Genomic DNA, 25150 nt, shown 5'->3' with positions numbered 1-25150 from the left:
GATCAGCGATGGGCGTGAACTGAACTATACGTACTTTTTTTTTAATTTGGGATTTACTGTATAAATGACGCATCGCCCCATGTGCTATCGGCTTTGATAATGCCTGAAGTATCGGGATATTATCAGCCTTTGACTTTTACCAGGCCTTGACCAAGAAACCTATTGTTTCAAACTCCTTGTTTGGACTGCGATATCCAACGGGCCCACCCATATTCAAAATCACAACACAGTTTCTCAATGGTCTCGATGGATGACGCATCCGCGAGAATGGACGGCAAAGTCTCCCCCGTCCTTGCAGAGGGTAGACAAGCAGCCCGGAAGGAGCAGTCCATGACCCTCTGGCAAGCTTTGCGTCTATACCCAAAAGCTGTAGGCTGGTCAGTCCTCCTTTCGTCTACTCTGATTATGGAAGGGTATGACCTTGCATTGCTGAGTTCAATGTACGCATCGCCTGCGTTCAACCAAAAGTTCGGAGAACAGACTGCCTCGGGGAAATGGGCTGTTCCTGCATCCTGGCAATCCGGCCTTTCCAATGGTGCACGCTGCGGTGAAGTCATTGGACTTCTCATCAATGGCTTAGTCTCTGAACGCCTGGGATACCGCAAGACCATGGTCTGTGCCTTGGCCTCCATCACAGCAGTTATCTTTCTGTTTTTCTTCGCAGTCAATGTTCAGATGTTGCTAGCTGCCGAGATTCTCGCCGGTATCCCTTGGGGTATCTTCCAGACCTTGCCAGCTGCCTACGCCTCCGAGGTTTGTCCGGTAGTCCTGCGACCTTACCTGACAACTTTCATCAACATGTGCTGGGTGTTCGGGCAGTTCGTAGCCATAGGTGTCAACCGCGGCTCCATTTCTCGCGATGATCAATGGGCCTGGCGCATTCCTTTCGGTGTGCAATGGGTGTGGCCAATCCCAATCATGATCGGCTGTCTTTTCGCACCTGAGTCCCCTTGGTGGCATGTTCGTCAGGGTAATGTGGAAGGAGCTCGACGAGCGTTGCAGCGGTTAACGTCTTCTAATGACACCAACTTCAACCCCGAAGAGACGATCGCTATGATTCAACACACCAACGAGTTGGAGAAATCACTCTCTCATGGGACCACATATTGGGACTGCTTCAAGGGAACAAATCTTCGCCGAACTGAGGTAGTTTGTCTTGTCTGGTTAGTGCAGACCCTGTGTGGCCAGAATTTGATGGGTTATTTTGCATATTTCTGTGTTCAAGCGGGACTACCGACCGTTCAATCTTTCAATTTGTCTCTGGGGCAATATGGTCTCGGCGTTTTGGGTACAATAGGATCATGGTTCCTGATGTCCTACGCGGGCAGACGAACTATCCATATCTCCGGCCTCGCCAGTCTTTTCGTCCTTCTAGTCATCACAGGATCTCTCTCTTTTGCTCCGGGGGACAACAACATAGCTAAATGGGCAATCGGTGTCATGCTCATCATTTTCACATTCTGCTATGACATCAGTGTCGGCCCTGTCACATACTCCCTCGTTTCAGAACTATCCTCCACCCGTCTCAAGGCTAAGACTATCGTCCTCGCCCGCTGTCTATACAACATCAGTAACATTGTCGTCAACGTTCTGACCAACTACCAGCTCAACTCCACAGCCTGGAACTGGGGTGCCAGGTGTGCCTACTTCTGGGCTGGTACGTGTCTAGCCTCCCTGGTCTGGGCATTCTTCCGACTCCCCGAGCCGAAGGGCCGCACGTATGAAGAACTGGATTTGCTCTTTGAGCGCGGAGTTCCAGCAAGGAAATTCGCAACTACTGTCGTTGATCCGTATGAGGGAGAGGCGATGGAGGTGCACGAGGCACATGCAGATAAAGATTGATAGTTCAGCGATGTCCCTTGGTGTGCATCTTAGGATACAATCATTATACATACCCACCAGATGACAAAATCAAACTTTTGAGTTGACTTCTTTCTTCCGTCTTGTGCCACTTTAAATTTGAGAATCTAAAATAGACTGCAAGTCACACAATATTTATTTCACAATCAGAACTAGGTAACGTTAATAACAATTTGAATAATATTTATAAACTGATAAAAGCATGCCATAAGCCGGAGTCAGTTAGGCCATTGGAGTTCGTATTTAATGCTCACACAGATTGAAGCTACCAGCCTCAAAGTTCTTATTATGTCTTCCCGATCTGTGCCCACGCTCTTTCATGAGCTCCAATCGGTATTCTTTGGCCTGCTCTATGGTCATAATAGGCTCCAAGCCATCTTGAACGATATTCTGCAGCTCCACTGGCAGACTTGCCAAGGCCTGATTCACAGCATTCTGTCTCTCGTAATCCCAATCCTCCTGTTGCGGGGGTACATTGGCCGAGGAAATAATCCGACGATGGGGATCAACTAAGAATAGCGCTAGAATCTTACGGTGGCCGGGCTTAGACGGGTCGACTAGCGAGAATGGGGAAACACAATGCTGGACGGTGTTCGGGAAGGTGAGTAGCCGACCTTCTTTGCAAGCGACAGCCCCAAGATCTTGAGTGGTATCGCGATTGGTCCCGCTGCCGTCGACATCGTCGCCAAAGCCAAAGACGGCCTGTAAGAATTTGAACTGCCCTTGGTCGTATGAAATCTCTTGCATGTCCGTCATACCACGTTGACGAAATGCTAAGGTATTATCGGTTATGTTTTCACTGTCATAATAGTAGATTGCGGTAGCGCAGATGCGCTCGTTCTGTTAAAAGTTAGAATATACAGTTCATCAAAGGGCGCAAAACTCTCACCAACTGTCCCTCAATGTGCCAAGAGCCTCCTTCATACTCGGGGTTGTCCGGGCTCAATTCAATGTTCGCCAGCTTCACGATGATCTGCAATTTCTTGTCGGGAAATTGGTCGCGTAGATCAGCACTATATATTTCTTTTCGAGGTTCAAAGCTGGCTGGCTCAGGAGGAATAATAGGACGGGTACTCTCCCACTGTTCATAGAGTTCCCAGAATGCATCATTGTCGTAATTATCCCCCTCCGGCTGAACAGGCTCAGGCTCTGGATGCTCACCATATTCGACCTTGCTGTACTCGATTCTTGGATTGAGGAATTTGGACAGACTGCGGTTCCAGAGCGGGATTGCCTGAGCGATGATTTTCCCAACGACCTCATAGAGGGGCTTATGGTGAACAGGGTGGGCGTTATTGATGTATGACACGATTCGACAGCTGTCATCATCGCCGAGTTCCACATCGCACGGGAGCCATTGAAACTTATCGCTGAAAACACGGATTTGCTCATCGGAGTCATATTCATGTTGGCTATACAAGAGTGGGCCACAATTTCGACTCAAAGGAACGGGGACAAGATCTCCTTGTCCCACGCTTCCTAGACAGTCATTAAGGCCAATGACTCTGTCTGGAAGCACGCGAGTTTGGCCGTAAATCACCGGGAACAGTGAAGGATGTACCAGATCAACCACTTTTCTATCAGACCCGGGGTGGTAATCTTTCTCCGGCATATCCTCGAGAGGTTTGACTGCCTCTTTCAGTGATTGTTGTATCTCTTTCGACACGGCAGTATCAGACTTGATCACGCCCACATCAAAAACGCGGACGTATCCCATCTCTTTAAGAGTGTTGGCTTTCCATTGAAGCTCCTTGATGATCCAGTCTATCATCGTAGGAGTCACATCTTGACCACTTTGGGCAATCTCGTCGCGCCATTTCGCCGTGATGTCATTATCAAAGACCTATAGGAAGTTAGAAACAAACATGGAAGCTAACAGATATACAAGTCCAAACACACCTTCTGATCCCATTGAGGCTTATCGGTAATGGTGTTCATCACTCGCATCATGAGAACCTCTCGATGAGTCACTAAGTCGCTGGAGAGCAAGGTTAACTCAGGATCCCGCCCGTAGTACAATTGAAACATACTGCAAGTGACCTTTTTCGAGTGCATCGTCATCCAATGCATTAGGAAAGCCGTGGTGGCAGGTGTACACCGCATTTTTCTGGTTTGTTAGAAAATGGCATGTGTGGAAAGAAGATACAGATTCTCACATCGGGCTGGCAGTCCAGCTTCACATTGAACCCTGGCATTCGAAGCTCGGGATTGGAAATTAGAGACATATTGACGTAGAATACTGGGGTAATAATATTCAATCATTCCTGTCCACAGGAGGTTTTTGTACTCGAGCGGTGTTGACGGAGTCCAGGCAGAAACGGGTTAGCTCCAGGCAGATAAGGCGCTAAGTCCTCTTTGGGCGGGGTTGCCTGGGAATTGATATAGGCATCCAAGGCTCCAAAGCAATGAATCTTTTATGATTTTCTTTAAAAAATATTGTGAACGAAACGTATACTCAGTTCCGGATGTAGACTCGTGAGGTCAGAAAAGGCAAAATCAGGTGTGACAATGGTGCTTGTAGAGAGTATCTTAGAAGTAATACACATCATAATCCGTCATACACATGACGAGAAAAAAATGGCTCTTTTGATTCTAGTTTTATTTTCCTTGGAGATATCCGTTTTCGCCTGTTCATTCCCGGATAGGTATTGTTTGGGACTAACGGGAACGGTCCAGCAAAATCAGGTGTTCGCTGCCAATCTATCAGGCAAGTAAGAATGATTTAATCATGATCTGAGATCACAGTATTCCGGATTCCTATAAAAGGAACCATAGCAGCGGCTTCCTTTGCTAGCAACTGTTCTCTCCAAAGCTTTCTATGTCCACATGAATAGATTTCTCACCCCACTGTGTCATTAAACTAACTCATTACCTACCATAATTCAGTATTTATCTATATATTATACTTGATAGTGCCTAGTAGCGGTATTGATTGTCGGGCGCAGCCACCCCGGCTGTATTGATGGGCTGTTTGCTATCTTACCAATGAAGAGGATATCATCATAAGAATAGGAGATTAGTATCCCAAGCAACCTTAGGGACTTCCACGCTCGATTTCATTACATAAAAGTGGTTGTTGATACCAAAAATCTGGCTTGTTTCTATATCTTCAACACTACATACACATTCCTTCGCCTCTTCGGCTTTCATGGGAAGGTTTATGGAACAACCAAAGATTATAGGTGATTACTACTTCAAAAGAGATAAATCCGAAAGACTTGATATAATAGACCGATAATATCCACACACAGGCTGACCCAACAACCCAGAACGGGCGCTAAAGATACCTAGGCCATAGGAATGGCATTGCCGAGGTCAAGTGCTGCAGCCCGCGGGCCGGCCCGTCGAGCCCCAACTTTAAATCCCACCGCGAAATTTTCGCATCGCAACCCCACTTCCTGTGTGGTCTTCAACCTGCGTCTGCAGAAAGCAACTGGACGAGAACAATATCAAATATCAAAAACAAGATGGCGCCTATCAACCTTTCACACAGGCGGACGCACAATTTGCTCCTGATTTCGAAACTCTTGAGCTTGCGCGACACTGCGTCGCCCCTCACACTTGTCCTGGATTCCCTGGAGCAGCCGGCTACGCCACTCCTGAAAGAATATATTAGACGTGCAAAGGTATATTGACTTAGAATGTTATCATAAGCGACACCTGCGTTGCTATTGAAAGGGGGGAACAGCCATGCTGACTAGTCCGACAGCTGTCCAAAATCCATGTCACGCTCATCGCTTTCGAAACCCTGAAGCGACCCGATGGAGTCGATGCTTTTGTATCAACACGCCGCAAGAGCCCTGCCGATATAGTTAAAGAAGTGAGCGCAGCTTATCAGTCTGTTGCAACTTCCAACCCCTCACGCAGTAAGCATTGTGCATTTACCCCGCGAGTGAACTCATACTTACTGCCTTTGTAGGGCGTCTTATCCTCATTGATTCAATTAACCCTCTCTTCAACTCAAAAAGAGTTGACCCTGGGTTCCACCTGCCCTCCTTCCTTGGCTCGTTTATTGCTCCCTCGTCGTCGTCGGCTAAGGTTGATGCATCACTCGTGGTGACATATCATCAAGATGTCCCCGAACTTCCACAGCAAAGCCCCTATTCACCACCACCTATCTCTGTATTGACATACCTTGCTACGAGCATCATCACACTCCATTCATTCTCGCATGTCCTAGCACAGAAGGCCGCTCGCGACCGCAGTCTGGCCCCTCCAGTATTTGGGCTTGAGGAAGAGCAAGAAGGGGTTCTGCTCGGCCGATTGGACAGATTGGTCGGCACCGGCAAAGCTGAGGGAGTTGTCATTGAACTAGAGCACAGGCGCAAGAGTGGTCGTGGTGTACTGGAATGGTACCTCCTCCCGCCTCCTTCGCGGTATTCGTCACAGCATCCGAAAGAGATTGTGACGTTGCTTGACGATAATGTTTTGTACAATCCTCCCATGGAGCGAGATACAGGCGCCGGTGATGAGGAACCGACATCAACCTTCGAGCTGGGCCTCACTGACCGACAGAGGCGCGAAAGAGAAGGTGTTGTGTTACCATACTTTGACGCACAGCATAACGATGGCCCAGGCGAAGGAGGCCGGATTCTTTACGACATGGGAGAAGAAGACGATTTCGACGAAGAAGAGGATGAGATTTAGAAATCATTAAATACGATACATGTTCACACGCAATTCTTCTTATTCTAGAATCGGCGGATTGTAACCCGCAATCACCGAGGTATTAACTATGCGTACATTCATACAGCGAGGCCTATGAGCATGGCCACGAAGAGCAAGGAATCAGAAGAATCGCCAGAAAAGAAGAATGCAAATGACAAGCCCGACGCCAGCGAAAGGTCCGTACTATGAGATGGTTAGCCAATCGTCAAGGGAAATCTGGCGCAAAATATAGACCCACCTGCTTTAGCAACAATTCCCAGTTGATGCGTACAGCCGCCTTTCTGTACTTCTTGCTGTCCTCGCGCAGTCGCCCTGACAGTTCGCCCATCCGCTCCAAGCTATCGCCTCGGTACAAGAGGTCCTCGATGTTCTTCGTCATCACCTTGGTGACATCACGAAGCTCATCGTTCAGCTTGTCGAGGTTCTGAGTTGCGCGACTGTCTTGGTACAGTTTCTTTGTGCGCTGAATAAATGTATCAAACTCGACAAAAGCATATGGACGGAGGGTAGGTGAGAGATATTGTGAGGAGGTATAAGTAGTCGTGAATTCGGAGGCCAGATCAGCGAGATAGGTGAAGGCGAGTTTGCGGGGGTAGGATTTGTCGCAAATGCAAAGGAAGCAGACATCATCCTGGATTGTGTAGCTACAAGCCATGTAAGAAATTGCCCATTGGTAATGTTTGTTGGCTGGTGGGTGTGACTTACTGTAGACTGTATTGGCCAGACTCAATACTGGCTTGGGGTGCGGAATTGCGATTCAAGCGCCGAAATATCATTTTAGCCTGACCCTTGATCTCAGAGAGCTCCGATTCAGCCTGAATAGGTTGTAAGCTCACGACCAGCTTAAATAATTGTTGTCACGTACCTGCTCGTCGTCGACTGAAGCCGCCAGCATTAGGCCTATTTCACTTCGACATCAGCACTCCGTCACCTCACAACCTCCCCAGAGAGTTCCTCACCATCGAGCCTTGCAATCTGCGTGGACCTGACCATCCTGAAAACGTTGCTTTCTTGTTCTAAAGGACAGTGCTCTCCTTTGTTTTGCCGTGAGAATGGCTCCAAGGAAGAGAGACACGAAGGCGGTAGCGAAGTCCCGTGCGGCAGAACCACGACGTTCGGGGTAAGCTCCGCATTTGCTTTTCAACTTCCTTACTGACGTCTTATAATAATGTCCTAGTCGTGCTGCTGCTAGTTCTGCCAATGTAGCAGAACAGTCGGGTCTCGCCATGTCGACCCCAAAATCCGAAATGAGCTCACGAGCTAGAACCCCAAGAAGGCCTGCCGCTAGAGGGAAATGGAGCGAGGAGCAGCTATTGACGAGCGACAAGTCCCTCCTCATTGACTTGGACCTAGTGGTATGAACCGATCCTTCACAAATGCCATACAAGATTATCCGAACTAACAATAAGCTCAAAACGTCTAGAAACTGTTGGCACGACCTGAAGCATGGAATTCCCTTGAGGAAAGCGATAAGCGTGAAATCCTCGCTCTACTCCCCCCAGATGTCCACCCAGAGGCACAAGCTGCATCGGATGACCCGGCTGCAAAGATACAACCCATCCCCGACTCTTTTATCCGCTATTCAAACAATTGGCGCGACGGCGTTCGACAGTTCCAGCTCGACCTCCAAAATGGTCGCTACGACCCCGAATGGCTACGCCAGGCGCAGGAAGCCAGGGAGCAGCGCGAAAACGGCGAGTTTGATGACTTCAAAGAGCGCGAATATGAGCAGTTCTGGGGACAGAAGCAGAAAGCCGTATGGAATGCACCTGCTGGAGAAAGTGCACGTGTGAAGATGGGAACTCTTATCAATGACGGTGTCATCCAGCTGGGCGACATCTGGAAATTCTACTATGTTTACGGTAGAGGGCCTGGCAGAATTGTCATCGAAAAGGAAGTCAAGGTATGTAAAGATCTATCCACTCCGCATACAGGTTCGCCATTTGCTGACAGCTACAGGTTCTTGACCGTGATGGGGTGAAATTGACTTTTGCGATTCCACCTGGTGAACGAGTCTTTCTTCGCAGCAATTCCGACAAAGCAGAGCCAGTTTCAACGCCAGAGAAGGGAAAGGAAGATGTGAAAGTCGATTTGAACACACAGCCAGAGCCGGTGATATCATCCTGGAATGATAAACAGTTGAAATACGAGGACCCAGAATCACAGCTCACCAATGCAACCTCCAATGGCGAAGAAATGAAACTTTATGCTGATCAAGCGCCACAAGAGATTCCTCCGACTTCTAGTGACAAGATGAATTTTGGAATCGACCAGGCGTCACAGGATACCCCTGCTTCTTCCAATGTCGACAAAATGAAGCTTGACAATGACCAAGCGCCACATGAGATTTCTACGTCTTCCACTGATGAGATGCACACCGACACCGTCGCACAGCCAGTCATTCCACCTTCAAATGACGAAGAGACCCAACAAGAAACCCCGTTCAGCGTTGTTATTTTCAGCCCCGGTGGTACGCGAAATCAAAAACCCAAGCGCACAATTCCTGAGCCCGAACCTCAGCCCCCAGTGAAACGCAAGCGAGGACGACCACGTAAAAATCCACCAAAACAACCCAAGCCAGAGCCACCGCGAGAACCGGAGGTGTCTCAGGAAGTAGAAGTGACTCAACGCGATGAACAGAGCCCAACTGTTCCTGTTTCCTTCATGGACATCGTGGCTACACAAATCGAAGAAAACTGCAAAGCTGCAGCAGCAGCATCCTCCGACCCAAAGCCCTCGCAGCCAGAATCCCCTTTATCTGTGCTTCCTTCAACTCCTGAGCCGCCAAGGCTCGCACCAGAGTTATCTACGTCAGTAGAGGAGTCATCCATTGCCAAGACCAACGGCAAAAGTGATAAAGCGGAATTAATGAAATTATCCCCAGCTCAGTTCGATACACCTGCGGACAGCGTTGAGGCTTCCGTTAAGGCTTCCGTTGAGCCACCCGTCGAAACTGGGCAGGACAAAATCACTAAACCCCCAAGTACTGAACCACAGAACGATCTAGTCCTAACACCATCTCAAGCTACTACTACTAGTGAGCTGGCTGAGATCATTGTTCCCAACCTCTCCTCTCCACAAGCGCTCGTTCATAAGATTCTACAAATCGATGGCCGCATGCCGAACGGCCGTACAGCGAATGCCTGGAAGGAAATCCGGTGCTACAGAAACAATCAGGACATGGGTAGCCTCTTTGATGTACGAGAGGCTTGGTTCCTCCAGCAAGGACAACTTGAGTAGCCACCTTCCACTTCTAGCACAAAAATAGCGATACACCATACCATTTGGTTTTCACATACACTGCCCTTGATACCATGTGAAGATCACAATTGAAAATGATCCTTACATGACCAAGGTAGCTAGCTTGCAATGAACAATTGAACCCCAAGGTCCAGTAATATCCTACAGATAAAGCATAAAATAGGAGTCTAGTATGAATGCAAAGGACTATATCAGAATCCCAAAAGCTACACAGATCTTCTATGTTCCTATTTTGTCGTAATTGAGGTAAATTAGGTCATGTATGTAGGCCCTATATCGAAGCATCCATGCATTGTTTCTAGGACACTAAACCAAGATTGTAATTACAAATTACATCCTCGCTGTCCATAATTCATGACATGATGCTTTATAAAATGGAAGGTACCATAACCGCCAGCGCCATCCGGGAATCCCAACTCACTGACAACGATCCAGCCATCCAAACTCAAAACCATATGGGGATGGCTGATATAGGTGCACCTCTGCTCATAGCAGGCAACAATTACTAGATTGATGACGGAGTTAAATAAATTTAGAAATTTAGACACTCGGGTGAGACCCCAGTTTTCATACTAGAGCCTCAGGCCCACGTGGGCACCATAGAATAGGAATTACTAGGTGAGCCATGAAGACCAAGAGGAACCACGAAATATACTGAATACAAGGTCGGGTATGGGAAGTTAGAAAGGTTAGAAAAATCACATTTAAAAAAATACTTCTGAAATATATATGGCGGGTATATAGTTTCTCTTCCTAAACTGTAGCTAGCCAGGGAGTACGTCACTCATGATGTTTATTTACGGAATAGAGATTTATGGGTGGCGCAACTATATCTATCAAGCCCCATTGCCCCTTGGCAACTCTTCCCACTTCCGCAAAAATCTTCTCGCCTTTCCTTTCGAACCCGTGGATGGTATGATAGGGCTAGTGGGCATTGTTAAACAGAGTAGACTCTTGGGGGTTGGAGTGATATATATCGACAGATAGGTATACTTCCAATATTACATAGTTATCAAAACCCCAAGCTCGTTTAGTAGAGAAAGATATATATAATAGCTGGTACTACACACTAAGGTCCTTCGTTCATTCCAGAAATAGCGGGCATAGGATCCGAATCCGCAGCAACATCAACAGCAAAGCTGGCCTGTATAAAGTCTTCAAGCTCTTCACTCACAGTCTTGAGCTTCTCCTTAACACTAGCAACACCTTCTTGTCCAACAATATGTCGCGAAGGAGGATTTTCATGGCCACCAATTGATGTAATGGCATAAACTGTTTCAGAGACCAGCACTTCAAGATGTGCCGAGCTTAACGGTGGGTGCATGGAGACAACCTCCGGAGCGGAGAATGGGCCATTTTCAATGGAGCTGACTCGGGCGTTTTCATCGTTTGCTCGACTGGGTGTGACTGGGCTGTCAGATGAAATAGAAGCGTCAGGAAGTTGGGGGACGAGGTGGTTCAGGATCCCGCGGAAGAGAGGTGCTTGATTGTTGGCGGGTGAATAGGCCGGGAAGATTGGAGGGACACTGGTTACTAGGTTGGTGAGGATGCCAATTTCGATGCTGCATTGGAAGATGGTGAGTTTGACGTTGAATGGGGCAATCTCATAGGCCAAACTCTGGAAAGCTCGTTAGTTTCTACAACTGAAATCATTTAATCAAATGCGCATAAAAAGACTGACATCACAGAATCCTTCAAGGGCCCAGCCTGCTGCGCAGTACATTCCAAGTCCAGGTGTACCGATATGCGCAGCTGTATATCGTCAGAGGAATATCCTAGAATTTGGCGAGATATGTTTCTTACTGATCCCTGATATTATCATCACATGCCCTGCTCGCTCCTTCCTCATATGGGGGAGCGTGGCCTTAATGATATTGAGGGGGCCGAAATAGTTGACCTCGAATTGATCGCGTACGAGATTCATGGTTTGAGTTGAAGCGGAGAGTTCCTCGACTGTTCCAATAAGGGCTTGGAATAAGGTCAGTATATTATACAAGAGTACCTTTAAGAAGGGTGGTCCACCTTGACTTGTACAGCATAGAAGTATGTCAACTCTTCCGAATGTTGCGACTGCATCTGCCACGACTGCCTGACACTGTCCCATCATTCTGTGTCGAGAAACCGTCAGTCATTATGATTAAAATTCATGATTAACTTAACTGCCTTGATGTAGCGCACCGGATATCTAGCGGAACTGTCTTCAAGCGCTGTGCCCAGCCACTACCGTGATGCTCCGCTTCAGCGAGAAAAGCCTCAAATTCATTACGGCGACGTTCATCGCGTTCCAAAGCTGAATGTGCTAGTCCAAGAAATGCATAATCTCCATGCGCAAGGACCTGCCGCGCGACTGAGAGGCCAATAGGTGAATCCCCCGCGGTGATCAGCCATACTCGAGGCTCATTATGTGACGGGAATTGCGCGCGGGCATCAAAAGGGGGGTTATTGTCCATGAGGGTCAACGCCAACAGCTGAAACCGCTATCCATCACGCGATTGCAATTTCAAAGGTGGTAAGCTGGTTAATAGCAAACAAGTATAAAGAATGGAAGATGCCCGGAGGGTCGGAAGACAAATGCCAAGACCGCGCAAGGTCCCGGGCCTCGATCTAATCTTGTGCTAATCGCCCACGTTAGCTGTCCTTTTGGCTTTTCCTCTTCTTTCCCTCATCCATCATGTCGGAACAGAGGCCACGCAGACAGGAGGAGTCCAACGTATGTGTCGCTGATCTAGTGTTGTTGTGTTGAATTCACTGACCCCCTTTAGTCGGGCTTCAAGGGTGCCCTTCAGGGTCTTGCAGTCTTCTTGGTGGCCCAGTTTGCCATCAACCAGTACATGGGAAATAAGGACAAGGCGGACACCCCCAGCGTGAATTCTGGTGGTATCCCCGCTTTTGCCGATCGCCCCGATCCCAGTGAAGTCGCCGAACGCAGTGCTCTCCCCGAGGTTATCGCCCCGATCTGGCCCTCCGACAGCGCTGTCGATCTCAGCGTTTATGTAACCCCCTCTATCATTGTGCCCAACTTCAAGTCGCCGGACGGTGTTCTTGTGGTGGATGAGAAGAACTTTACCATTGGAAACTACAGTGATACTCGCGAAATCGACACCACCATCAAGGTCCCGAAGCAGGTCCAACAGAATGGAACTCTCTGGGCTCACTTCTTTTTGGCTCGCACCGGATACCCGTTAGACCCCGCCGCTAAGGACTACAACACCGCTGATGCAGTTCACTTCCTCCGACCTCTGAACCAGTACCTTCCCAAGAAGAAAGTCAAGAAGCTGAAGAATCTTCTGTCGGGCCCTGAGGATGAGCAAGACCAGGAGGAAGATAACACCCCGGATATTTCAACTGTGTCATACTACCACCCTAATTTCACCCTGTCCCTGATCCCAGACTCCGGAACTCAGAAATTGGCGCAGATGAACCCCGCGGTTCGCCAGTATGTGCAGCTGGAGCGGACTGGTGCCCGCGATGCCAGTGGAAAGAATGGATGGTACTACCCGATCGCTTTTGTGAACACCTTTTGGCAACTGAAGACCCACATGACTGAGTTGAACTCTACCGTCGAGACCGTCCCGTTGCATATTACTCTCAACAACATGGCGAACTGGAAGTTCAACATCCTTAGCAGTGTTGATGAAGGCTCGAAGCAAAGTTCTCGCCAGGCTGCCTACGGCAAGCCTCCTCCTGGTGGTGGAGATGGAACTGAGTGGGAGATGGTGAAGGAGATTCTCTTGGATACGAACATTTGGCTTCTCTGCACCACGGGTGTGGTCACTGTCTTCCATATGTTGTTTGAGACTTTGGCCTTCAAGAACGATATTGTAAGTGATGTCTCACTATTAACGGTGTTGTGTCTAGCATCGCTAATATCCTCACTTTCTAGGCTCACTGGCGCAAGAAGAAGGACGTAGTTGGTACTTCAGTTCGGACAATCTTGGCAAACGTCTTCATGCAAGCTGTGATCTTCCTCTACCTCATGGACAACAGTGATAACACCTCTTGGATGATTCTGGCCAGCCAAGGATTTGGTATTCTTCTGGAATTCTGGAAGATCACCAAGACCGTCGACGTTCGTTTGCGCCCGCCGCCAGCCAGCTCTAAGTTGTCGTTCTTGCCTTATGTAATTGTGTTCGAGGACAAGCACAAGCTTAGCGAGACTGAGGAAAAGACTAAGGAGTACGATGAGATTGCTTTCCGCTACCTGTATATCTTGGCTGTTCCCCTTCTGCTCGCATACGCCGCGTACAGCCTGGTCTACAACACCCACAAGTCCTGGTACTCCTACGTTATCCAGACCCTGGTTGGCAGTGTTTACGCTTACGGCTTCCTCATGATGGTCCCCAGTCTCTACATCAACTACCGGTTGAAGTCTGTTGCCCACATGCCTGGAAAGGCGTTGACCTATAAGTTCCTGAACACCTTCATCGACGATCTCTTCGCCTTCACCGTCAAGATGCCTTGGCTTCACCGCCTGGCTACTCTCCGCGACGATGTCATCTTCTTCGTCTGGCTCTACCAGGGCTGGAAGTACAAGGTTGACTACAAGCGCGTCAACGAGTTCGGCCAGGGAGGTGACAGTGACGAGGAGGAGGAACCTACCCCTGCTATCGAGGGCGACAAGAAGAAGGAAGTGGCTACCCAATCCTCTTCCAAGGCTACCTCTACCTCCAAGTCGTCTACCCGCAAAAGGAAATGAACAACGGCTTAGATGCGGGCCTTGTCGACTTATAGACCGATGAACCTGTGATAAACGCCTTTGCATATGTAGTAAATCACTCGATTTCACTATTCTTGGCGTGATGCTAGCGACCATCGGATCATATTATTACGATGTTGTAGCCAGCAATGTTTAATTCCGATTCTTTTAATTAGGATTCAATAAATCACTTGAGAGTTCTGAGCTTTACGTATCCAGTATCATGAAAGTAGACGAGACCAAGTAATATGATAGTATCATCAGACCAACAATGACAGACCGAGGTAGAAGCCGTTGTTGATGGTTACCCGATTGGGTTTAACGCCATTTTCGCATCTTCGCGCCCACTCGTTCTTCTATGCGACTATCGTTAGATCTGCACCAAAATCATTCATTCCTTTGGTCGCATTAGGCTTAAGATCCTCGGAATTGCACTCGACGAAGCTTCTGAGTCGCTTCTTCAACGGGCGCAATTGAAGACGAAGAGCAGCATCGCGCAACTACGCGCCAATACCATCATCCCAAGCCTATCATTCTCGTCAAGACCCCCATTGCGGGAAAACTTTAGGATAAAATTTGTGTAGATGGATAGTGATATAGGTAAGTTGTGTTTGTATCCTTGCAATTGAATAATACTAACAATTCTTCAGGTCGCAACCAACCAAGTGGCCTGCTTGATGCGGTCGAGCACTTGGAAGCCGGTATGGCCAAAAAGCTCTCCCAATTGAGATGGACGGTAAACATGGTACTAACGCGATCCGACAGTTGCATTCGTTCCGCCCAAGCAGAGATACACAGATGCGAGTCTACTAGCGAAAACAATCGCTTCAAACGCGTACGAGAGCGGCATTCCGCAACCCGTGTTGGCCCGTCTTCTGAAGATTCTGACCACCAAAAATAACCTGGACCAGGGTACAGTTACAACGCTTATCAAGAACCTGTACCCCCAGGAGAGCATCGCGTCCAAGAATGTCACCCAAGTGGTGTGCTGTCTTGGGCCTAGCAAGAACAAACCGAGCCCCGCCACGCAGGCTCTACTATTGCGCTGGTTGATTCTTGCGTATGATCTTTTCGAAGATAGGACGCATCTCGCCAAACTTTATGCCGTTCTTTTCAACTATCTGGACATGATTAGTTTACGCAAACCACTGTGTCACCTTCTCTCGCTTCTCACAAGACGGAAACACGTCAAGCCATTCCGGATTCAAGCCTTGATGGAATTGATTCAGACTGCTGGTGGTGAAGATAGAGAGCTTATTAGTCTTCTGATGATTTTCAAGAATTATTACCCTGAGATCATTCTCGGTGAGTTTGGAGGATCGAGAAGGAATGCCCTCTTCTTCAAACACCCAGATCCCGAGTGGTCAAGCCATGTGAAGGTACTTCAAGACCGGAATATGGAAAGAGTACAGGCCGGCCAGGGATCGAGTTTCCACGTTGTTCATCGCGGGGCTGTGAAAAGAAGTAGGATTGAAGTGGTTATTCCGACTCTACAAACTTCACGGGTATCTCATAAGCATACATCCCTAGAGGAGCTTCGTGACGTTGGCCATTTTGTTGACAAGCTTGACAAAATCGAGTTGCCAAATCAGATTATCTCAACTTTGGGCGATGCAATGGCTCAGAAGTATCTTCATCTCGTCCAATCCGAACTTGCACATCATCGTCTAAATGAATGGCTGAGAAGTTTCCTGGAGGACAAGTTGGAGACTATACGTGAGGATGAAGATGATGAACCCGAGACATTATCATATGTGTTGGATTTTGTTGTGGGATATGCATCCTATACTAAGGTGAGTTCTTCGGATAGCTCACTGTCAACTCAGACACTGACAAAACATTAGGACCTCCCATCCTCAATCCGTTCTTTTTTGAAGTCTTATCTCCAAACATGGAATGGCAAGGAAAATCGTGACCACATTTTCCGACTTCTCCAGTACATCCCAATCGAACCTTTTGCCTCGCTCCGGAGTGAATTATTGTCACCATTGGAATCAGCTGTGTTGAACGAGAGTCTTCGTTCCAGAACAGCTTTGCTAGGTTTCTATTCAGCGTTGATTGGCCAATGGGGTGTGAAACTTCGATCAGAGTCAGATACAACAGAGGAATCAGTCCATCTGAGTCAAATCATCGTTCACGCCGAGCTCCTAGCATCTTCGATTCTAGAGTTCTCATTGGAGGACGAAGATAAAAAGTCCAAGCCAGCCACAGTCTCTGTGCTCGACTTCTACAGAAGCCTTTCAGAACTCTTTTCTCACGCACCTCAAGATGGCCGGTTCCGCCTCACACTTCCGCATGCGCAAACCGTATACACACTCGCCTTCACACCCAGTGTTGCCGTGATCTCAAGCCTCAACTCCATCTTGGCCGTCTACAAATCTGCATTCGAGGCCTCTCTGAATTCACAAGTTCTCCAAGCACAGAACTCTCCGGCCTATGGGACAGATCTCGTTGGTCGATTCAACGGGTATGTCATGGACATGTGCAATGTGCTATGGCGCAACCGTGCACTTAACACCGAAGACCCGAACGCGCTAGGCTGCCTTGTCCCAGCACCGACTACCGCTGCTCTGACAAACTATATCAAGGACTTGTCTGAGGCGGCCAGACATTATGACCGCGAAAGCGCATTCCACATTAATCTTACATCGATATTCTCTCTCAGCCACCACGCTGCATTCTGCAACCTGTCGGCAGCTTGTTTTGCGGATCTGGAAGAGGACCAGCAGGTTGCGGATCACCGCCCGAAATTGAGAAAGCCGGTCACTCAGAAAGTGCTACAGGCACTGGAGAAGGATGGCGGTGCTAAGATTACATGGCAGGAGTACCGCGTGCATATGCTGGACTGGTTGGATGCGATTGGGTGCCGGGGTACTGGCATTCTGATGAGAAGCACAATGAAAGCTTTGCGCAAAGAGTAATAATAATAATCGGGTGAGAGCTGATATCAGCCCTAAATGATAGTTCCTATAACACCGTTTAAATGCTTGGTATCTGTATAATACATATTTGTACATGTTGGGCCCTCGATGTAAGATATTTTCGGCTTAGGATTGACCGCAGCATAGCGTCAAAGAGGTCAGAACTTCTCCACCGAGTTCAGATATATATCCTGAACGCTGGGATCTTCTCGCAGAGCACTCAAGAGGTCCTCAAGATCTTTCACCTGTTCCTCGTCCTTTACCTCGACCATGCTATCCCTGTTGGGATCCCAAAAGATCTCTAATTCCTCGATGCTGAGCCCAGATAGTTTCGCAAATGTCTCGCCGACAGTTTTCGTCTCTGACGGATTGGTCAAGATCACGAGGCGACCCTTATCATCGGTGGTGATATCCGCCGCTCCTGCTTCGATTGCCTGGTCCAAGTAGTCGTCTACATTCGCATCATCTTTCTTCTCCATAACAACCCTCCCCTTCCTCTCAAAGAGGAATGTAGTCGGGGTGACGATTCCCCCATTGTCTTTGATCATATAGCGAACGTCCTGTAGCACGCGCGCCTTCTGATCCGTCTGACACTCCACAACCGCAGCCACCGAACCCGGCAGCATGGCCTCAATTGTCACGGATTCTAGTGCCTGGCCCGACACACTAAGTCCTTGTCCGCGAGCAATTGCTGCCTCGATAATGAGTTTGGGGATGGAGGCTCGTTTCGCATTCGACAGCGCAAGGGCTAGACGAGGATTGTACTTCGTGTCGGGCCCCCACACTAGAATAGAGTATTAGGATCTGAGATGTGCACGGTTGAATGGTCATACGTACTCTGCGTAGCACTGGCAATTTCCTTTCCCACTATTTGGCGTTCCCTGCTCTTGGCCTTGTCGTTTCTGGCCTTGTCATGCTTAATCGTGGACCATTTGTTGTGACCGGAGAGGATGGCCGAGGAGGTGCTAAAATAGCGACACTCATGACAGGCAGAATCAACCCACCGGGGCTGCCGCAGCAGCCTGCTAAGCCTGAGAGCCATAATGCTTTTCCTTCTATTTGTTGTAGACGACGATCCGATCTCTATTAAGATTCCCTCGGGCGGCTGTTTATCCGATCTCCGCGTGAGGCCACACGATAAGGAGTGAACATGGGGTTGACGCAACTACGGTGAATTAACTATTTCCCTTTTTTTTTTTTTTTTTTTTTTTCTTCCTTGCTTATGGGGCTACGCTCGCCCTAAATCTATCTAATGTCTGCCTCCGATATAGCCCAAGCACCGTCCCCTCCACAAAATGGGGTCCCTGAGCTCGACATCCCTAAACTACACGCCCTCCCCTCCGAACAACAGGAACTGTACATGCTTACATTCACCTCCGACCTCGTACAATACATATCTGGATTGGAAGCTGCGGAAGTTACCTCGCAACAAAAGGATCTGAAAAAGGAATTGTTCAAGATATTGAACCTCCCTTCACCGACTATCACTCGAGTCCTCCGCAACAATTTAGGGCGATGTTTTGGCGCAATACTCAGCAAAGGGGATCGGGGGATCCTCTTCGAAACAATCACCGACCTACTGACCATTCTGAACGCTGGAAAGAGTGAAGCCGAATTGAAGACTAAATTCGCTGCGGCGCATTGTCTAGGGGAGGTCTTTGCGACAGCCGGCGAGAGTGCGTTCATGCAGTCGAATGTTGCGACTTCGGCCGCCCTGAAACTGCTCAAACCAGCAAGCAACCACACCGGTTTCAGAGGAGTCCTCTTTGCTGTGATGCGCAAGGTTGTTGTTGGAATTGGGGTTCCGATCGATGAAGCAACTGCCCGCGACATCTGGAAGCAGGCTCGAAACGCTGCTATCAGCGACAAGTCTACTTTCGTCCAAGTCAATGCATGCCGCTGCCTGGAGCAGTTGGTTGCCACGACACCATTCTTCGACAACGCACATGACTTTGAACACCTCAAAACCCTTGTATGGAAGGTTATCGACAGCCCCGCTGCGCCGGTGCGGCACGCCATAGCTGCGGTGCTCGGTCGGGCACTGATTAATCTACATGCTAAGGATGCGCACATCACGACCACCCCGAAACCGAAATCGAAGAAATCGAAGCGCATGTCGAAGAAACCTGGCGTGGGGCTTGGAGATGAGGACGAGGCTGAGATGTCGGAGTCATCTGCCCCAAAGAAAAGTGACTCGCGCCTGTACTTCCTTCTTCCGGACTTGTTGAGGCAGCTTTCGTCCCAATACCTGAAGAGTACTACTACGAATCGCTCACGTGCTGGGATCTGTATATGCTACAAATATGTTGTACGCAATCTGGGAGACAAGATTGTCGAAGAGCGCTATGGTCAGATTGCAAACAACTTGCTTGTCGAGTTGCTGAATCATCCAACCGTCACATACAACCGCTTCCGCCTACTCATGACCAGGAGGTTTATCAAGAGTGTCCTTGAAGACACTATTGGGCAGGAATTGTTGCGGGAGAACAGTCAACTCAATGCCACAACATGGCTCATCAACGATATCCTCAAGGATTACCCCCAGGTTATCCAGGAACGTCGCGAGCCTAGCAAGTACACACTGACAAGTGCGGTCAGCGCTCTGTCGTCGTTGATCTCATCGCTCGGTTCCGCCTTCAGCGTTCAGGCTGATAGCTGTCGAGATGCTCTGCTTCAAGTCCTTCCCCACCCTAGCTACACTGTTCAAGTTCATGTTGCGCATTGCCTGCGAAACTTCGTTCTAGCCTCTCCCCACCAGCTGTTATCTTGTGTGACAATCTGCATGAACAGTTTGAACAGGGAAATCGGACAGCTAGGCACACCGCGCCAGTCGCCTCGCCGGTGTGTTGGTTATGCCAATGGATTATCTGCAATGCTCAGCACTTCTCGATTACAACCACTCTATGGAGCAGTGGATGTGTTTGCGCGCGTTTTTACGCAGGCAACCGATCTTCTCAAGACGAGCAGCACCTCTGAGCTTCGGGTCGCAAGCATTCAAATCCAGGTGGCCTGGATTCTGATTGGAGGTTTGATGCCTCTCGGACCCAGCTTCGTCAAGACCCATTTGTCTCAATTGATGCTTCTCTGGAAGAACGCACTCCCCAAACACCTTGGCAAGGAAAACGCTGCTCAACCAGGTACTGTCGAGATCAGTTTCCTGACTCATGTGCGGGAGTGTGCACTGGGTTCGCTCCTGGTGTTCATGGAGTTCAACAGCAAATTGATCACATCAGATGGCGCAAAGAGAATTGCTGCGATGTTGCAAAATACCGTCGAATTCTTAGATAACTTGCCTAAGCCGAAGGCTATGGAAGACCTTTCACAAAGACTGCACCCATCCCTGCAATTACAAGATTATTCAACTATGGTGCGTCGACGTGTGTTGCAGTGTTTCACGAAGCTTGTGCATGTTCATCCACCTAGTCATGGGGACATCATCTCTCAGTCCAGTCTTCTCAGCCTGGCTATTTCCTCATTCGCAGATCCAGATGCTCAGTACAAGCAACTAGAAAGCTCTATTTCAGGCTCCGCTGGACAATTTGATGGTCTATGGGATCTATGTGATAACTATGGATTTGGTGTCACCGGACTCTCTCGGGAATATATTCATGCTACACTGTCTGGCACCCAGGAAGATGACAAGAGTCCCGCCTGGTCTGCGCTTGATTCCGTGGACCAAGTTGTGGACGACACCTTAACTTTCCCTATTTGCCAAGCTAGTGAGCATGACGCAGTTCTTCTATACAGTTTGCGAGATGGAGATAAGCTTGCTGTTGATCCACCAACAACCGGGGTTGTCAACTCGGCAATCGATTTGTTCTCTGTGGCTCTCGCTCTTCACTCGTCCAAAATTCAGGAAAGCAGTGTCGAACAGATCGCTACATTTCTCACATCTCCCGGCCTACAAAGAAACCCCGGCAGAAAAGCAGCATTGGTCGTCAACATCTCGGTCGCCCTTTTACATACTCTGAAAGTTGCTGTTAAGGAGACAGACTTCGTGCCTGGCAAGCTAAACCCGTCCACTGATAAGATTTTGCAAGAGCTTCTCCAAAAGTTCGTCATAGATGCCGATCCCGTTGTTCGCACAATCGGCGTTGAAGCACTCGGACGACTTTGCGACAGTGCTGGAAACGCATGCACTAATACACAGGTTAATTGGCTTGTTGATACCATTGTCGAGAACAGAGAGCCTAACGCTAGAGCTGGCTGTGCTGCCGCCTTAGGATGCATCCATGCCCAAATTGGTGGAATGGCAGCTGGTTTGCACCTCAAAACGATTGTTGGCGTTTTAATGTCTCTGTGCAATGACCCTCACCCTGTTGTCCATTTCTGGGCTCTTGGAGGCTTGGAAAGAGTTGCCAACTCTGCTGGTTTGACATTCTCGCCTTTTGTCTCCGGCTCTTTGGGGATGCTTGCTCAACTCTATAACGCTGACACTCACAACGAAGAGGCAGCCGCGTTGGCGACCTCCAACATTGAAATGTCATTCTTGACACCTGTCGTGATCAGTCGATGTGTGGACTCTCTGATCAATGTTCTCGGGCCGGACTTGCAAGACATTACGAAGACCCGAAATCTCATTTTGACCCTGCTTCGCCAATTCCAATTGGAAGAAAACCCAGCATTGGTGACGGAAAGTTCCAAATGTTTGGACCACTTCTCGATGTATGCGTCTAGTTATGTCGACATTGCAGCATATGTGAAACGACTTCAAACCGAGCTTCGAGCAAGCAACTTCCTCATGCGAGATGTGGCAGTCCGTGGACTCAACAATCTCATGAAACGAGACGCATCGTCTGTGGTGCAGACGGTGGGTCAGTCTTTGGAAGATGACATCTGGCTCGCATTCGATGAAGCACCGAACAACAAGTCGCTCAAGTCAATGATCCAGGACTGGCTACAACAGACTGCTTTGGCAGAAACGGAGCTGTGGATCCAACGTTGTCAAAACATCATGACCAAGACACGCCACAAGGCGGAACCTGTCCCTACCACGGCTGTTCAAAATGCAGCTGCCGATATCCCCGATGACGAGGTTGCTGGTTTTGCCTCGGCTGCTGGGGAAGGGCAAGGTGATGCTGCGAACGAAAGCATCTCCGGCCAAGAATTATTGAAATGGCAGACCCGCAACTTTGCCATGAGCTGTCTCTCCGAACTTCTCGCTACTGTCCAAGAGGCGATCCTCCCAGACTCTGCCATCCCAGCGGAGTTGGCTCTCCAGAAAAACGTTGGAGATATTGTCAGAATGGCCTTTTCGGCGTCTACCGCCAATGTCATTGAGCTGCGCGTATGGGGATTAAAGATCATCGACCAGGTTCTTACCATGTTTGGCAAAACACCGGATCCTGACTTTGCTGAAGCATCGCTCCTCGAGCAGTATCAAGCCCAGATTGGGTCTGCACTTACCCCTGCCTTTGCTGCTGATTCCTCCGCGGAGCTGGCCTCAGAGGCTATCAATGTGTCTGCGACCTTCATTGCCACAGGAATCGTAACAAATGTCGACCGCATGGGCAGAATCCTGAAACTTTTGGTCCTGGGATTGGAGAACTTCGCGAAGAACCCGGAGACTACTGAAATCGGTGATCTCAAGGGTCTAAACTCCAATGCTCGAGTCATGGTAAAACTCGCTCTGTTCTCGGCCTGGGCCCGGCTCCAGATCGCAAGCATCGACCAAGAGTACTTGACCCAGGTGGTCCAACCTTATATTGCTAGACTTACACCTCTATGGCTTTCTTCTCTCCAGGAGTATGCTCGATTACGCTTTGAGCCAGACATCTCCGGTAGCTTGGGGACAATCTCAAGCGGTGATCTGGATGAGGTGTATGCCGCGTTGAATCGTGAGACTTTATTGAAGGTAAGCCCCGATATGCCTATTTTATCCGGCGGAAGCTAATCATATTTTCAGTTCTACCAAGACACGTGGTTATACTTAGTTGATGCGATTGCTGGGCTGGTCGAGAAAGATATCGACTTTGTGTTCGATGCTTTGGATGGCAAGTTGCAGCTACCCGAGGAGCCTAGTGGCGCTGAGCCCGCCGAGGGCGAAGAGAAACGAGAAAAAGCCGTCAAGAAGGATGAGGGGAAAGGACATGACATTAATTACCGCGAAGAGCCTGTTGCATTCTTCTTTGTCTTGTTTGGACTGGCTTTCGAATCTTTGGTTGATCAAGGAACTTCGGCATCGCAACGATTGGAGATTCTCCAGGCTCTGAAGCGAATCCTGAGGCCGGTCATCTCTGGAAATGCCATCTACCAAGACGCAATTTTCACTGAGACCATGGACAGTTTCGACCGTCTTGTGTTGACAGAAGCTACCCCCATCCAGACCGTCATTGTCGAGATTGCCCAAAACCTATCATTGGATCACCCGGCGGCAAAGGGTGATCTCGAACGCAGCGACCATCTGTCCGATGACATCGAGCAACTCTTTGAGCTTACAAGAAGCATCATTCTTGTTCTCGCTGGAATGCTTCCCAATCTCCGTGAATCGACACCACTTGCACGATTCAACGTCACTTCGGATGAGTCTTTGACTCTTATTCGTTTGGCACTTCGTTCTCTTGTCGATGTTGCATCTGTATTCCCATCCATCATTCGCAACGATCTCCATGCTTGTATCCTACATATTTTCACAACCATCCTCGCAACTGGGATTTGCCAAGCGGGCGTGGTTCCGCAAGCTCTTCCCATCTTCAGGCAATTCATTCACGGTATTACCCACACAACAGAAGCTCCCGAAGATCTTGAGGTCGTGTCATTCCAGCTTCGAGGATGTCTCACGCGCTTCCTGACCATTCTCACCATCGCTCAGCGACGAGAATCGGATATCTCTATCCCCTGCGCCAAGAACACGCTCCTCGCCATCACTTTCCTCCTGACTGCCGGCGCACACGTCATCCCGCCCCAGGAGCCAGTCCTGATCCGAATTCTAGATGAGTTGCTCGACTGTCTTCAAGATGTCGGTCTTGCCACCGTGGCAGCTAGCTGCCTCCGTTCAATCCTTGTTAAACCAGGCTCTCGTTCCACCACCGACGAAGTGATCGGCCGATACCTCGTCCCGCGACTGATCGCCTTCACGGTTGCCTGCCCTCTGGACAACGGCGATATCCCCAGCGACCCCGAAAACTCTCGGACAGTGGTTGCTCGCACGCTCGTGTCTTGTATCTCCAACGCCACTTTCTCCGCCTCTGAACTGCCCGCCGCTACTTCTCTCATCATGTCGGCACTATTGGCACGGGCTAAGCGTGAAGGCGAGGCCGTGCACCAGGAATCCGCGGGCCATCTCCTCGAGCTTGCCAAGGCTGACCAGCTTACTTTCCGGACGCTGGTAGCTACTATGAACGCAGACCAGAAGTCACTTCTAGAGGAGGTTCTTCGTAGTGTCGGAGTCGGGGCTGTTGCTTCGAAGACTAGCGCTGATGCGGCAGACAATGCTCCCCAGGCTGCGCCGAGTATAGCATTGCGCATGGATTTCTAGAAACTTTATACGGGATAAACAGACGAAACACTTTATGATATAGTTAAATGCCAAATCGTTTTTACATTCAACCTTGAGTGGACAGATTATCAAGGTAACGAGCTATATATTTGTAGAGGCCAAAATCAATTGACCGGAGCTTATTTTATCCCTACCCGAAGCATCAGGTGATCTTCTTATTCCCATCTCAGTTGTAGTTTGTCGTGTACATAGACTTCAGTTGGGATCATTGTATGTTCGAATCCCATCTCTAATAGCCAGTCTCCG

At 49.0% G+C, this 25150-nt stretch overlaps 10 protein-coding genes across 10 annotated transcripts; 6 read left to right on the top strand and 4 right to left on the bottom strand.

Moving 5' to 3' along the window:
* Positions 1–237: 237 nt before the first annotated feature.
* On the top strand, positions 238–1842 carry N7537_008584 (putative MFS maltose permease; the record flags this gene model as incomplete). The annotated part of the gene is made up of 1 exon (XM_056899639.1): positions 238–1842. One exon carries the CDS (start codon positions 238–240, stop codon positions 1840–1842), a length of 1605 nt encoding a protein of 534 aa, XP_056751715.1.
* Positions 1843–2103: 261 nt separating this feature from the next.
* N7537_008583 (DUF4246 domain-containing protein) lies at positions 2104–4055 on the bottom strand (the record flags this gene model as incomplete). The annotated part of the gene is made up of 5 exons (XM_056899638.1): positions 2104–2700; positions 2750–3703; positions 3760–3838; positions 3891–3967; positions 4017–4055. The coding sequence occupies 5 exons, from the start codon at positions 4053–4055 to the stop codon at positions 2104–2106; spliced, it is 1746 nt and encodes a 581-aa protein (XP_056751714.1).
* A 1272-nt stretch (positions 4056–5327) lies between these two features.
* Positions 5328–6507, top strand: N7537_008582 (Elongator subunit IKI1; the record flags this gene model as incomplete). The annotated part of the gene is made up of 3 exons (XM_056899637.1): positions 5328–5486; positions 5570–5726; positions 5780–6507. 3 exons carry the CDS (start codon positions 5328–5330, stop codon positions 6505–6507), a joined length of 1044 nt encoding a protein of 347 aa, XP_056751713.1.
* Positions 6508–6648: 141 nt separating this feature from the next.
* On the bottom strand, positions 6649–7521 carry N7537_008581 (SNAP receptor SEC22; the record flags this gene model as incomplete). The annotated part of the gene is made up of 5 exons (XM_056899636.1): positions 6649–6711; positions 6767–7172; positions 7234–7343; positions 7394–7428; positions 7488–7521. 5 exons carry the CDS (start codon positions 7519–7521, stop codon positions 6649–6651), a joined length of 648 nt encoding a protein of 215 aa, XP_056751712.1.
* Positions 7522–7580: 59 nt separating this feature from the next.
* On the top strand, positions 7581–9768 carry N7537_008580 (uncharacterized protein; the record flags this gene model as incomplete). Its single annotated transcript, XM_056899635.1, has 4 exons — positions 7581–7648; positions 7706–7883; positions 7952–8431; positions 8488–9768. 4 exons carry the CDS (start codon positions 7581–7583, stop codon positions 9766–9768), a joined length of 2007 nt encoding a protein of 668 aa, XP_056751711.1.
* A 1090-nt stretch (positions 9769–10858) lies between these two features.
* N7537_008579 (short chain dehydrogenase/reductase family protein) lies at positions 10859–12239 on the bottom strand (the record flags this gene model as incomplete). The annotated part of the gene is made up of 5 exons (XM_056899634.1): positions 10859–11407; positions 11471–11541; positions 11593–11757; positions 11824–11897; positions 11968–12239. The coding sequence occupies 5 exons, from the start codon at positions 12237–12239 to the stop codon at positions 10859–10861; spliced, it is 1131 nt and encodes a 376-aa protein (XP_056751710.1).
* A 221-nt stretch (positions 12240–12460) lies between these two features.
* Positions 12461–14485, top strand: N7537_008578 (CLPTM1 family protein; the record flags this gene model as incomplete). The annotated part of the gene is made up of 3 exons (XM_056899633.1): positions 12461–12499; positions 12552–13610; positions 13673–14485. 3 exons carry the CDS (start codon positions 12461–12463, stop codon positions 14483–14485), a joined length of 1911 nt encoding a protein of 636 aa, XP_056751709.1.
* Positions 14486–15069: 584 nt separating this feature from the next.
* On the top strand, positions 15070–17406 carry N7537_008577 (Mis6 domain protein; the record flags this gene model as incomplete). The annotated part of the gene is made up of 4 exons (XM_056899632.1): positions 15070–15085; positions 15136–15186; positions 15251–16278; positions 16330–17406. The coding sequence occupies 4 exons, from the start codon at positions 15070–15072 to the stop codon at positions 17404–17406; spliced, it is 2172 nt and encodes a 723-aa protein (XP_056751708.1).
* A 158-nt stretch (positions 17407–17564) lies between these two features.
* N7537_008576 (post-initiation translation factor DPC29) lies at positions 17565–18448 on the bottom strand (the record flags this gene model as incomplete). Its single annotated transcript, XM_056899631.1, has 2 exons — positions 17565–18190; positions 18244–18448. The coding sequence occupies 2 exons, from the start codon at positions 18446–18448 to the stop codon at positions 17565–17567; spliced, it is 831 nt and encodes a 276-aa protein (XP_056751707.1).
* Positions 18449–18658: 210 nt separating this feature from the next.
* Positions 18659–24883, top strand: N7537_008575 (AP-1 complex accessory protein LAA1; the record flags this gene model as incomplete). Its single annotated transcript, XM_056899630.1, has 2 exons — positions 18659–23260; positions 23312–24883. 2 exons carry the CDS (start codon positions 18659–18661, stop codon positions 24881–24883), a joined length of 6174 nt encoding a protein of 2057 aa, XP_056751706.1.
* Between the last annotated feature and the right edge of the window lie 267 nt (positions 24884–25150).

The sequence above is a fragment of the Penicillium hordei genome (genome assembly GCF_028827395.1).
Source record: "Penicillium hordei strain IBT 12815 chromosome Unknown utg000004l_segment0_segment0, whole genome shotgun sequence".
NCBI classification, from domain to species: Eukaryota; Fungi; Ascomycota; class Eurotiomycetes; order Eurotiales; family Aspergillaceae; genus Penicillium; species Penicillium hordei.
Note: the sequence above shows the minus strand (reverse complement) of the source record. Positions and strands in the feature narration are given on the sequence as shown.